This window comes from Cricetulus griseus, chromosome 6 (genome assembly GCF_003668045.3).
Source record: "Cricetulus griseus strain 17A/GY chromosome 6, alternate assembly CriGri-PICRH-1.0, whole genome shotgun sequence".
NCBI lineage: Eukaryota > Metazoa > Chordata > Mammalia > Rodentia > Cricetidae > Cricetulus > Cricetulus griseus.
In genome coordinates, this window is record NC_048599.1 from 86,841,316 (window position 1) to 86,856,073 (window position 14,758).

At 35.8% G+C, this 14,758-nt stretch overlaps 1 protein-coding gene across 1 annotated transcript; it reads left to right on the top strand.

Annotated features, from left to right (window-relative positions):
* Positions 1-13,813: 13,813 nt before the first annotated feature.
* Positions 13,814-14,758, top strand: LOC100765732 (olfactory receptor 4A5). The gene has a single exon (XM_027421061.1). The coding sequence runs from the start codon at positions 13,814-13,816 to the stop codon at positions 14,756-14,758; it is 945 nt and encodes a 314-aa protein (XP_027276862.1).

A 14,758-nucleotide genomic window follows, 5' to 3' on the forward strand; every position in this document is an offset into this window, starting at 1 on the left:
ACTTTCCCTCCCCTCTCCTCCTTCTACACCTCACATGAATCCCCACTCCCTTAAAAAAATTCATGGCTCTTATTCTTTAATTATTATTATTGCATATATATGTAAATAAATATACAAATTCGATCTGCTGAGCCTGTTCATGGTTTTTGTATGTAGTTTTTTTGGGGGGGGCTGACACCTTGGGATTGGGTATTTATTGTGGGTACTGCTCCCTGGGGAAGACTGATTCTCCCAGCTCAGCAATCTTTAATTATCAGTAGCTCTTCATCTTAGGGGTGGAGCCCCATGCTATTTCCCTCATCCATGTTGGCATGTTAGATGATATATTATTGTTTAGGTCTTCTTTGCATAGCCATTATTGTAGAGATTTATTGGTGTAGCTTCCAAACTTACATAAGACTTTCTGATTATATGGTTCCTCTGCCTCTTCTTCCACTGTGTTCTGTGGTTCTTAGGTGTTGGTGTTGTGCCATGGATGCTTCAGCAGGGGCTCAATACTTAGTCAGTTGTTCCCGCATTTTGATTAGTTGTTGGTTTTTTCCATAGTCTCTTTCAGCTGTTTAATGATGGTGAGAACCATATTCATCTGTGGGGATAAATAAGACTATTTAGAATGCAGTAAGACAATATGGTGGCTTAGGAATGTGGCAACAGTAGGTTCTCTGAGACCTAGGACTTTTCTAACTATGTATGGTTGGCTAGATTTTTGTATACCCAGGTATGATCTTCCTCGTGCTCGAGGGATTACTTAAATCCATTTAGACAGCTGTTGATTACCAACCACTGGGATATGAGTGCCACTATTGCACCTTTAGTGATATCTTGCAATGCCGGTCATTGTTGTGTTTCACAGCTGGGTAGGACTACTAAATGCTGTCCTCCTTTGGTAGCTTGCATAGCACCTTCTAATGTTATGAAATCTAGTTATCAAGAAAGAATTTTTTGGGGTGGGGTCAAATTCAGCTGAATTGCCCCAAGTTCTGTCTGTATTTCTGAGTGTGTGGTATCTTCAGCACAGACTTATCTTCAACTTATTAGAGGCAATAAATGGTAACAGTGATAGTCTGCATTGTTTTAGAAGTCCCTTGGACTCTCCTGACCAACAATTTCAAAGGATTTTTTTTTTTGCCTGGAACTGGGGTATCTGTTCGATAGGGAGGCATTAACACTTGAATGTAACTTAATTTAATTGATATACATCTACACAATATACTTCTGTGATATCTATGTCTCTCTCCATATATATATATATATATATATATATATATATATATATATATATATATATCCCACTAGTGCTATATAGCCAAATGTATTGAAGTGTGTATTTCAATGAGACGTTATTTAGATGTTTAATGCAGCACTGTTCACCACAGCTAATCATAAAATTAATCAAGGGATCCATCAACAGACACTGTTGGAAAGCCATATAGACAACAGTCAATGGTATGTACTCACTCATATATGGATATTAGACATAGAGCAAAGGATTACCAACCTTCAATACACACCTACAGAGAAGCTAGGAAACAAGAAGGACCCTAAGAGGGATGTAGAGGGTCACCCAGAGAAGGGGAAGGAGACAAGATTTCCTGAGCAAATAGGGAGCATGTGAGGAGGGGAGAAGGATTTTGGAGAAAGAGTCTGGGAGAAAAGGAGGGGGCAGGAGGACATGAGGGATCAGGAAGATTTAGTCAGAGGAAGAATAGAGGAGAGCAAGAAAAGAGATACCTTAATAGAGGGAGCCATTATAGGTTTAAAGAGAAATCTGGCACTAGGGAAATGTCCAGAGATCTACATGGATGACCCCAACTGACAATCTAAGCAATAGTGGAGAGGCTACCTTAAATGCCCTTCACCTATAATGAGATTGATGACTACACTATATGCCATCCTAGAGCCTTCATCCAGTAGCTGATGGAAGCAGAAGCAGATACCCACAGCTAAATACTGAGCTAAACTCCTGGAATCCAGTTGTAGAGATGGAAAAGTGATGAGCAAAGGGGTCAAGAACATGCTGGGAAAACCAACAGAAACAGCTGACCTGAACAAAGGGGAGCTCATGGTCCTCAGACTGACTGCTGGGAAACCAGCATAGGACTGAACCAGGCCCCCTGAACATGTGTGTCAGTTAGGAGGCCTGGGCAGTCTATGGGGAATCTGGTAGTGGAACAGTATTTATCCCTAGTGTACGAATGGACATTGGGATCCCATTCCTCATAGAGGGATACTCTCTCAGATGAGATAAATGGGGGATGGCTTAGGGCCTGCCCCAAATGATGTGACAGACTTTGATGCTCTCCCTTGGAAGGCCTCATACTCCCTGAGGAGCAGAAAGGGGATGGATTGGGGCATTGGTGGGAGGCATGGGAGGAAGAGGGAACTGATGTTGATATGTAAAATAAGATTGTTTCAAATTTAAATAAAAAATTAAAAAGGAAGAAAGAGGATAAAATACAAGAAATGTGGAACTGTCATGTGTATTACTGATATTTTATAAAAGCCACATTGTTTTAAATTTTGCCGTTATTTAGGTTTAGGGGCAAAGTCCATGTGCAATGGCATAGAACCTTAAGTTTGTTGGAAATATTTTTGTCTGGCTTTATGGATTTGTGAGACACACACATTTATATTTCTAAAAAAGCCACAGTGCCATACATTCAAAACTTGAGATTATTATTATTATTATTATTATTATTATTATTATTATTATTATTATTATTTTACTTTCAAGGTCTTGCTAGAGATGGTCAGAAGCAGATCTGGGTTTAGTTTTGAAACTTGCAAATACTGTATCCTTTTGTTTTCTTCTATGGTCTTCTTTAAAAATTAATCAAAAATCATTTCAATCATTGTTCATCAGTGTCCTATTATTCCATGTACCATAGCACTCATTCTACTTGGAAATTATAGCAGAAAAAAATTAAGTACGTTTCCTATTTTCTGTATTACAGTAGGTGGCAGCATTGCTATAGTTTTTCCAGTAAATGTTAACAAAGTATATTTTTTCCTATCTCCAAGTACATTGTGTCCCATTTAACAATTACTTGTCCTAGAGTGCCTTCCAGTGGCCATTTTTGTTCTGTGGCTAAAACCATTGTTCCTACATGTTATAAATATTTGTTATTCAGCATTATACTTTTAGACTGTTCGATGGCCCAAGATTCCACATTTCCTATGCTGTCTTTAAAAAAAAAAACTCCATTTTGTTTTATTTTTAAAAAATGTTAGTAATAAAAATGGAGGAAGAAAATAAAGGCATTTATCATAAAAAAATTCATTTAGGCTTTAGCTGTGCATTTTTCCCATGGTATATGGCATGGGCTGGACATGCTCTGTACTACTTAGTTTGTACCTAAGTTGTACAAACTAAATAATAACGAAGTTCAGATTTACTATTTACTATTTGTAGCTAAATACCTTATTCTGGAGTGTCTCAAACATCTCTTATCACCTGTCATTTATAGAGGGTTGGAATTGACAACCCAGAGGAATCCACTGAGTACATGGTTTGTCCATTTAGACCTAGGAGGATAAGTTCATTCTACTAGGGCAGTCAAACTCTGCAGGGTGCTTAAGGAGAAATCAGTTGTCAAATCAGTAAAGGGTTTGTCCAGAGTGGGGAGAATGTCATTTCCACAACCTTCTTAAGGACAAGGCAGTCTCATGGCTATCCACTTTTCTCATAGTGTTGGGTTAATTGTATTTGTACTTTTAATATTCTTTCCATTTTGTCTAAACATTTGCACATTTCAGTTACAATCTCTTCTCTGATTCATGACTTCTTGAAACATTGTTGCTACATTTGATAACGATACTTTCTCCAGACTTCTGTGTTATATTTTATATATACTTTTTGCTGTTTTACACCCATTGAGTCAACTTGTGCTGCCCATATGTCTTACTTACATTTCTATTGCAATTGTAAAACACCATGACCAAGACCAAAGTCTAAAAGAAAGCATTTAACTGGGCTTACAGTTTCAGAGGGTTAGAGTCTACAAAGGCAGAGCAAAGACATGGTGGCAGGACCAGCTGCCAGCTCTCATTCTGATCTGGAATCAGGGGGCAGAGAGATGGCATACTGAGAATGTGCCAGCTTTTTGAAATCTCAAACCTTGCTGCCAGTAATGCACCTTCTCCTCTGAATCCTTCCCAAATAGTTCTACCAACTGCGGACCAAGTACTCAATCATGTAAGCCCATGGGGGCCACTCTCATTCAAATCATCTCATCATATAGTCTTTAAAAGGTGTGTGGTTGATTTTGATGGCTCTTTTTGCTTGTCAACTGGAGTACCTCCAGAATTAACTAAAATCCAAGTGACTGAGTATATAGGTGAGGGATTTTTCATAGTTAAATTATTTGAAGTAGGAAATACTCATATATAATCTGGGCCACACCTTGTGGCTGCAAACTATATAGATGACATGGAAGATGAAAGATTTTGCTCTTTGCCTGCTTGCCCTTACTCTTGCTGACAGCTTCATTCCTTCACTGGTATTTGTCTACTTTTTTGTGATTTTGGTATACACTGAAGACTAGCTGCATATAGCAGGGTTACTGATTTTTTTGAATTAATCTTGTATCGTGCTACTATGCTGAAGGTATTTATCAGCTGTAGGAGTTCCCTGGAAGAGTTTTTCAGGTCACTTATGTAAACTATCATATCATCTGCAAATAGTGAAAGTTTGACTTCTTTTCCAATTTGTTTCCCCTCGATCTCCTTTTCTTGTCTTATTGCTTTAGCTAGAATTTCTTTTTTTTCTTTATTTATTAGTTCTAGTTAGGGAACAAGCTTGTTTCGCATGTAAGTCCCTTCTCCCTCTCCCTCCCCTCACCCCCTTCCCTCCTTCCCCACCCCTATCCACACCCCACCCCATCCACCCACCACTCCCCAGGCAGGGTAGGGTCCTCAACAGGGGCTCTGCAAAATCCACCAAATCTTCCTGTTTTAGGTAGAATTTCAAGCACAATATTGAAGAGGTATGGAGAAAATGGCCAGTCTTGTCTTGTTCCTGATTTTAGAGGAATCAAGTTGAGTTTCTCTCCATTTAGTTTGATGTTAGCTGTTGACTTGCTGTATATTGCTTTTTATCATGTTTAGGTATGTTTCTGTTATTTCTGATCTCTCCAAGACCTTTATCATGAAGGGGTGTTGGATTTTGTCAAAGGCTTTTTAAGCATTTAGTGAGATGATCATGAGGTTTTTCTTTCTCAGTCTGTTTATATGGTGGATTTTCTTATGTTGAACCTTCCCTGCATCCCTTGGATGAAGCCTACTTGATCATGGTGGATGATTTTTCTGATGTATTCTTGGATTCAATTTGCCAGTATTTTATTGAGAATTTTTGCATCAATGTTCATGAGGGATATTGGTCTGCAGTTCTCTTTCTTAGTTGTGTCTTTGTGTGGCTTGGGTACCAAGGTTATTGAAGCCTTGTAAAAAGAGTTTGGCAATGACCCTTCTGCTTCTATTGTGTGGAATACTTTGAGGAGAATTTATATTAACTGTTCTTTGTATTTCTGGTAGAATTCTGCACTGAAGCCATCTGGCCCTGGGCTTGTTTTGGTTGGGAGACTTTTGATGACTGCTTCTATTTCATTAGGGGTTATAGGTGGATTTAAACTGCTTATCTGTTCTTGATTTAATTTTGGTAATATCTATCCAGAAAATTGTCCATTTCCTTTAGATTTTTGAATTTTGAGGATTACAGGTTTTCAAAGTATGACCTGATGATTCTCTGGATTTCCTCAGTGTCCCTTGTTATGTCCTCCTTTTCATTTCTGATTTTGTTAAATTGCATGTTCACTCTCTGCTGTTTGATAAGTTTGGATAAAGCCTTGCCTATCTTGTTGATTTTCTCAAAGAACCAACTCTTCATTATATTGATTCTTTGTATGTTTTCCTAGTTCCTACTTTATTGATTTCAGCCCTCAATTTGATGGCATCTACTCCTCCAGGGTGAGTTTGCTTCTTTTTGTTCTAGAGTTTTCAGTTGTGTTGTTAATTCTCAAGTATGACTATTCTCCAGTTTTTCCATGTGGGCACTTAGTGCTATGAACTTTCATCGTAACACTGCTTTTAAAGTGTCCCATAAGTTTGGGTGTGTTGTGTCTTCATTCTCATTGAATTCTGGGAAGTCTTTAATTTACCATAGAATTTTTAAATCATTTTGCATTTTATTGCTAGATTAGTTATAAATACTTAGCATACTGCCTTAAATATTTTAAAATGTTTAAGGAAAGAATGATTTATTTAAATAAGAGACATTGTTTCCCTTTATTTTTTCATTTTTCCTGTTAATCTAAATTTGCATATGATACTGTTCCTGTCTGCCTTATGAAGTACTTTTTCATGCCTTACAATGCTGATACTTTGGCTCTGATCTTGTCCAACCCTCATGTATTTAGTTGATTACTAAATTGCCTATAGATAGACTGAGATGATAGTCTTCATTGCCAAGAAATAAAAGTTGGAAAAAATGCCAAGATCAAAAATGATTGAATGGAAAACCTAGCAACACCTATGACAGATTCGTGTTCTAAGAGTTTGAAGTTCCAGCTTTTCTTTATGGCATGACACATTAAATGCTTCAATTCAAATTTTAAGTGGAAACTATAGTTGCACTAATATTGTAATTCAGTGATTAGTGCTTACCCAGCATGCTCAATGCCCTGTGTGTAATCCCTGGCATGGTAGACAGAACAAACTCAAGAAAGTCCTTGTCTTAATATAAATATCTACATTCAATGATATACTACCAAATAGGATTTTGGCATTTCTATATTAATTAAAACTTCCCAACTGATTATCTTTTTATCCCCATCACATCATAGCTTTTCCCACTCATTAGCATATCTTTTGTACAAATCATGTAATTATTAGATTAGTAAATAAAATTCAGTAGTGTTATCCCACATAGGTAAAAGAAGTCTAGTGGATTTTCTTTATTCCAATAGACTTCTCCTTGCACATCAGAATAGTGCAGAATTTGGCTTTCTAGAGTTGGAGATAGTTGTAGTACAAAAATAATATCCTTCCTAGTACTTACACCAATTTTTGTATTTTTCTTCTACATGCCATAATTATCATCTTAATGACCAATTGTACCCAATTTTAGCAAAGGATAAAATTACTACTTTGTATTTTAGAAGAAAACCATTTTCTATATAATTACTTCTCAGCTAACTCATGGTATCAGCCACAAGAGGGTTTATACCTTTGTTCAATGAAATGCATTAGGAATGAATAGATAGATATGCCTTGTACTGTTCCAATGGCTACACCATGTGTGTTTTATATCATAGACAAAGTGAATCCCCAGTATGACTGAAAATGTATCACTTAGTTATCAAGCATATAGGAATAGGAATTTTCAGGCAACATTATCTGCTGATATATAATTGTCTCACAGAAGAAAAATTCAGCAACTAGGTTGTTGGAGCATCATCTAATTTAAAAAGTTCTTTTACTTCATTCACATAATTCAGAATGCTGAAGTTCTTTGAACTTTGGGAGACAAAGAGAATGATGCTTTAAAAATACATGAATTAATTCTCTATCTTTGAATGATAATTAACTCTCAGACACTTGATTGTATTTGATGATGCTACCAATTACCAATAAAAGAAGCATATGGAGTAAATATTCTGTTTACCTAAGAAATAATACTTTTGAAACTGGTAGACTTAACCCTCCATTTGTTACATAGACAATGATTTATTATTTTATTTTATGTGTGTGTGTGTGTGTGTGTGTGTGTGTTTGTCTGTAGGCATATATGTTCACCATGTGCATGCCTGGTGTCCACAGAGGCCACAAACAATCATTGGATCCCTGGAACTATAGTTACAGATGTGAGCTGCCATGTGTGTGTTCAGACTGAACTCAGATTTGCAATAATAAGTGTTCTTAACCATAACCTATCTGGCCCTATGTTATGCAAGCTTCAATCTGTCATCATTTAGGGGAGCCCATCATTTGATAGTTGAGCTCCTGCATCAAGGCTTTGTGAAACAGAAGATCCAGTGTGTAAGTAAACTTATGATAACAAGCTCATTGGAACAAGTAACACATGAGATAAGGAATAACATTAGGAACCTTATAATAAATTCATCTTTGACAATATAGTTTCTTTCCAGTAGAAAGTTATTCAATTAATATTGTATAGAAATAAAAGAATTAAATTAAGAGAATGAATATCATTGTGGTTCCATCTCACATTGATCTGGGATACAGCAAAAGTTTCCATACATACTCAGTAGTAATTATTATTGCTTATGTTTCCATGAATTAGAAACTCAAGTGCCAACTCTAAGAGACTCTTTACTTTGCAGCACTGCAACTAAAGTTTCTTGGGCAGACTGTCTAGCATACTTAGTGGAAGACTATGATTTTCTGGCATATGGATGGAAGACTGCTTCCTCTTCTGGCTTGTCTAAATATTCCTTCCTTTACTTAAATATTTCATGATGTGCAACTCATAGTTTCCCAGATTTTACACTTAGGAAGTTTTCTTTTCAAATTATAGGTTTTTAAATTCAACTTGTGGTTAGCTACCCATTGTTGGCAAGATCCAAATTTATTACCTCTAGAGATTAGTGAAAGGAAGAAATCTGTTCAAGAGAGACTAATTCATTTGAATTTGTTCCAAATAGTACAACAAGCTTTAGCTATTAAAATAGTAGTGGTGCAAATGAATCATAGACTGTGTCATAAATATAAATAGAAGAGTTAGACCCCGAAGGTCTCTGAAAACTAAATTCTACTCAATTTAGGGTATGCATTCAGTTGGTATTTAGTTCTTGAGGTGCATATTTTTGCTGCATTCATCTTTGCTTATCAGAGTTGATGGAAGGTTTCAGTTTCTGGAATCTTCCATATATAGGAATATGTTTTGCTATGGAGAGGAGGGCCTTAGAAAGATTCTGCTCTAATTCCTTAAAGACTGATCACAGCCTTTGCTTCTTGTTTGCATGACATATTCATGAGGCACATTGATGCTCTTGCACCTTCTTAAATAGATGTCCCTTTGGAGGGCTTTACTGATTTAAAACAGAAAAGGGTTGATAAAGTTTTATTAATAATTGTCAGTATTAATAAGGAAGCAGGACATGCTAGTTTTTCCTTAATTAACTTCTTATATATGCATGCAAATGTAGTGTCACTGTTTTTGTATGAAAGCATTTTCCCTGAAGGTAAGAATTTTCAACTACTTTTTATTTTAAAATTTGAAAAATTTTAAGTGCTTTTTATATTCTAGGTGTTCATTTGGGTTCTCTTACATTTTCTTGAAAGACAGAGATAATGGGAACTCTTGCTAAAACATGTTTGCTGCAAACAAGCTAAATTTGATAATTATCCTGTGTTTGCTAAACAAAAACACAGAATTAGACATTTTACAAAAACACAAAGGTAAATGAAATATTTGTCACCAAAACAGTAAAAAAAAAGCCTTTTTTTTCTTGGAGAAAAATATGATTCAAGATGTGAATGTTGTGAGCCTGCCACCAAGAGAAATTAGCTAAATATTCCTGGGATGTACTAAAATACAGAGGGTACTTTAGTATATATGCTAAAAGTTTCTAAACTGGGAAAATTAATGGAGAAACACTTAGAGATTAATCAGATTATAATCTTGTATCCAGTATTTTTTGCAGATTGATTTGGTTCACTTTCTATCATGCTAACACAGAAGAGGAACATGCTCCATACATCAAAACCCATCCTCTATTACTATATTTTATGGGCTAACATATATTACATGATATATTAACAAAGTATCATGAACTTACACACACACACACACACACACACAGACACATAGGAAATTCTAAATTACAGACCCTCCATACTGTTTACAGTGTAGCTAAACTGATATTTATTTTTTCTGATAGTTCTAGGTGGGATTTTATAAGTTTATCCTAAAATAATTTCTGGAATTAGAGCAATGCTTTGTGTATTGTCACATAGAGTTATTATACAAGGTAAAGGATTTGATTGTGCCAGATTAAGTAAGGCATTTTCATGTGGTTTATCATGCAATTTGAGCCAATTCTCCTCTACTTCCTCACTCAGCTCTCTTCCCACTGGTCATGTTGATTCCTGTACACAGATTTGGTTTTATATTTATGTCATTATAGGACATATAAATTAAAGAAAAATGCAATTATCATTTTGAGACTGATTTAATGAGTTTAACACAATTGCCTCCAATCTATACAGTTTCTTTCAAATTACACATCTTTGCTCTTTTTTTAAACGGCTGGAAATGTTTCATTATTTTGACACATGACACATGAATATTTGCTATTGTTTTAAATATTTTTAAAAATTAGAACATAATTATATAAGTGCCCCTTCCTTTTTTTCCCTCCAATCCTTTCTGTGTCCATTTTTCCCTTTCAAATTGAATAGCTCTTTTTCGTTATTATTGTTACATATCTGTTTTTAAAAATTTTTGTAAAAACTGTATTAAATTATTTTTATTTTGAGACTGTTAACAATAGCTTGAATTGAAGCTATTCATATTATTCAGGTTTTTAGTAGAATGATATCTTTGATAATTTCCAGTTTAGTTTACTTGTATTTAAACATGATATAGTTTAAGTACCCCATTTATACTCTATTATGTAAATAATTACACTAGTCACTAAATTTACCCTGGCCATCCAGTAATGTCAATGTAAATTATGCAGAAAACAAAATATTGGAGAGACATTGTTGGACTATGTTCTTTTAGGTTCCTGAGAGTTACAAGAAGTATACTTTTTCAGTCTTGTTTCTTCAAGAAGGACACTAATACCTTCTGGGTCAGATGGAAGCAGTGATGTGGACAAGACTTGTGGAAGACCCATACACAACTGGCCTCTCAAGAAAGCTCTGACTCTGCACAAGTCCTTCTCCCCCACAAGTGAATGTAAATGGAATTTACATTCATTAAGTCAACATAATTTCATCCAGGTAAATGCTGTTGGTACCTCTGTATACTTACAACATCTTTGTATACTTAATGGACAATTTCTAAGACACATATTTAAACCCATTTCCTGAAGTGGTTCCTGAATTACATTAAATATACTATTCTTTGTGTCTTGGGCTATATCCACAATCTTTTTTCGACTGAGAATGTTACAGTTAGTTATGAGCTGATACTTCCAGTGAAACACTCATGAACATCAACAAGAGTTATCATCCATTTCGATTTTACCAGTGCTTTATGCACATTACATGAAAAAATCAAATCAAATACCCTATGGATGTTGATGTTTGTATGGTAAGATGAATAATGAAAACAAAAAAGATGATGAAGTTTCACAGTGTCACATAGTAAGTGAATGAACCTGACACTTCTACACACATGTAGAGCACTCCAGAGTGCTCACTATCATGATTCATTCCCTCTCTGCAAGTGTGCCTTGCTTCTTATTTCATATGGACAAGAAATTTAAAGTATTATTTGGTCACACTAGTTGCCACATCCCATTTTTTCTTTATTAACATTGTACAGCAAACAGTAATAAGGTTGGGAAACTTATTTGATTATACAAATATGAAAAAAGAATAAAAATCGCCACTTCTGGCAATACATAAAGATAGATCTGAACTTGATCATGGTCAAACCTAAGCAGTGCTAGAGCCAAGTCCTTATGAACTGTAAAGCAGATCAAGGGGATTGAGACCAAAGGGTAAAGGGCAAGAGAGTCAGTAAAGCTAGAGTGTGGCTTCAGAGTAAATCCTGTGTTCCATCCCTAGAAGGTGTACTTTAGTAATTGGTAGTGAAAGTCTTAGAATATTTTAAAATAGAGAAGTGTTACAATCATATTTTTGTTTCCTCCCCTTCCTGACTAAACTCCAGATAGTTCTACGACATTCCATGAGTTATAAAGCCCATCAAATGAGAAGAGGTAGGCAATGGGATTGTCTGCTGCCTCCTTTTGGCTCCCTTTGCTCCTTTTAGGCAGACTATAATTGATGTATTTCTACTCTCATTTAAGAAATAAAGTTAAAGATTTGTCCACCATTGCATGGAGGAACTGGAAAGAGGGCATAGGGATGCCTCCTCCAGATCTACAACTAGCTTTCCCACTGCAGGATGTCAGTCACCTTGATTATTCAAACCAGGCATTTGAAAATGCCTCCTACCTTTAAATTTTAGGGTTCCTTGTGAGTCCCATATGGAAATCACTTATGTAAGCATCTCTGATTTACTGAAATGTATATGAAATAATGAAGATATGTGAACATTTATAGTATAAGCTTCTTATAACATAAAATGGAATCATTTAGAGTGAGGATGGTCATAATGAGACATACTAAAATTATAAATGAAATAAATCTTTGGGGCTAATGTTTAATATTTCTTAGTACAATACCCCTCAATCAGCCAGACTGGAAACATATAAAAGACACTAAACATGTGGAAACCCTGGAAGGGCCCACTTCCTCATTCTGAGCTTCTACCTCAAACCACACATAAGAAATCTGGGGACTGATAGCCAAGGTACCTCGACATGAAACGTCTAAGTTTTGTCATAAATTTTAAATTATAAAGGAGTCTAAATTAGGTTATTTAATCCTTTTATTTTTTCAAAGTGCAAACTGAGACATATTTGTAGTAACATTAAAAAATGATCTAAACAAATATTTTGCCACCATGATTATCCATTTTCTGTTGAGTGTGTTGTGTTTGGTCATCCAGATGCTGAATTTATATTTGAACACTCTCAATACTTAGGAGGCATTATACTTAAAACCACTCTCTACTGTAGTATCTTTCTTTATAGTTTCTATTTTCTCCTCTCTTACTTCTAAGCTTAGTCTAAGAATTCTAAAACAAATACACTAGCTGGTGATATAATACTGGGTAACATTCATAGGTGACGTGAAGTCAGGTAAAACTGTTGGCAAAAATTCTGATAGTCTATTATTGTGATAAGTATTGATACATGCATAGATGAATGTAGTTTTACCTCCTTAAACAGCTGACAGACAATGTCTGATGAGAAAACTGCCATAGGCAGTAATGAGTTAATTAATGTTGGGGTTATTTGATACAGTTCAAATTCAGATTTTCATGATCGAAAGAGAGATTTATAAATAAAAGTATTTTTTAAGGTGTAGAGGGTCTGTGTCTAGGAGTGTAATATTGCATCAATCTGGTTGTTTTAGGACACATGCTATTTGGGATGCAGCACAAATCATATTGAAGGACCCTCCACAAAGATTATCAACTAGAAAGACTGCTGTCTCTTAGTCAACATATTTAGCATTTAACACATTTTTAACATTCTTAAAAGGAGAGCTCTTTCCCTGAATGTTTTTTCTCTCTGTACATGAATAGAATTATGTAGCAACATTAGTTACATTATTTTAGGTTTACCTCAATTCCTCACCTCAGTGTCTATATCCTCTCATTTCATGCTATTTGGGTTGTGTATGGTTTAGCTAAGAACACCAGCACTGAACATATTTTAGGTGGCTTTTGATTGATAACCAGACTGAAATGTGTTTTGGTGTTTTTAAATACATGAATGACTGAGATACTGTTGTGTAGATGTCTACAGTTGCTAATGAATTGAAGTCTACAGTAGAAGTTAGTACTGATGACATCATTAATTTGAATTCTGTGGTGATATTTGCAAGAGGAACTCAATATAGGCTTGCCAACCATGTAACTCCAACACACAGCATAGGAGGTAGTAATGAATATGTGCTTTGTGCCAAAATAATTCAACGTCTTGTTCACTGTCAATGGCAGGTACTGTTTTCCTGATCTCCTGTCTCTGAAGCCTGCCTTAGAGAAGAGTAAATGGGAAAGAATAACAATGTTACAGAATTTATTCTACTTGGTCTCACTCAGGATCCTGTTGGCCAAAAAGCATTGTTTATCGTGTTTTTACTCACATATATTGTGACCATGGCAGGCAACTTGCTCATTATAGTGACAGTCATTGCCAGCCCCTCCTTGGGCTCCCCAATGTACTTTTTCCTTGCATATTTGTCACTCATGGATGTTATTTACTCCACTACCATCTCACCCAAGTTGATTATAGATTTACTATGTAATAGAAAGACCATCTCTTTCACAGCTTGCATGGGCCAACTCTTTGTAGAACACTTCTTCGGTGGAACTGAGATCTTCCTTCTGGTGGCAATGGCATATGATCGCTATGTTGCCATCTGTAAGCCACTGCACTATTTGACCATCATGAATCACCGTGTTTGCATCCTCTTATTGGTGGCAACCTGGGCTGGAGGATTTGCACACTCTGTGGCTCAAGTTCTCTTTGTATATGACCTTCCTTTCTGTGGTCCCAATGTCATTGACCACTTTGCCTGTGACATGTATCCATTATTGGGACTTGTGTGCACTGACACCTATTTCCTTGGTCTTATTGTCATTGCCAATGATGGAGCAATCTGTATGGGAGTCTTTATTATTCTCTTAGCTTCCTATGGAATCATCCTAAGATCTCTTAAGACTCACAGTCAGGAAGGGAGGCGCAAAGCCCTGTCCACCTGCAGCTCCCACATCATGGTGGTTGTCCTCTTCTTTGTTCCTTGCATTTTCATGTATGTTAGACCTGTATCTAACTTTCCTATTGATAAATCTGTTACTATTTTTTATACAGTTGTCACTCCTATGTTGAATCCCTTAATATACACCTTAAGAAATTCAGAGATAAAAAGTTCTATGCTAAAACTCTGGTCTAAAATGTTGTATACAGATAAAGTATTAAAGTCTCATTGTTAA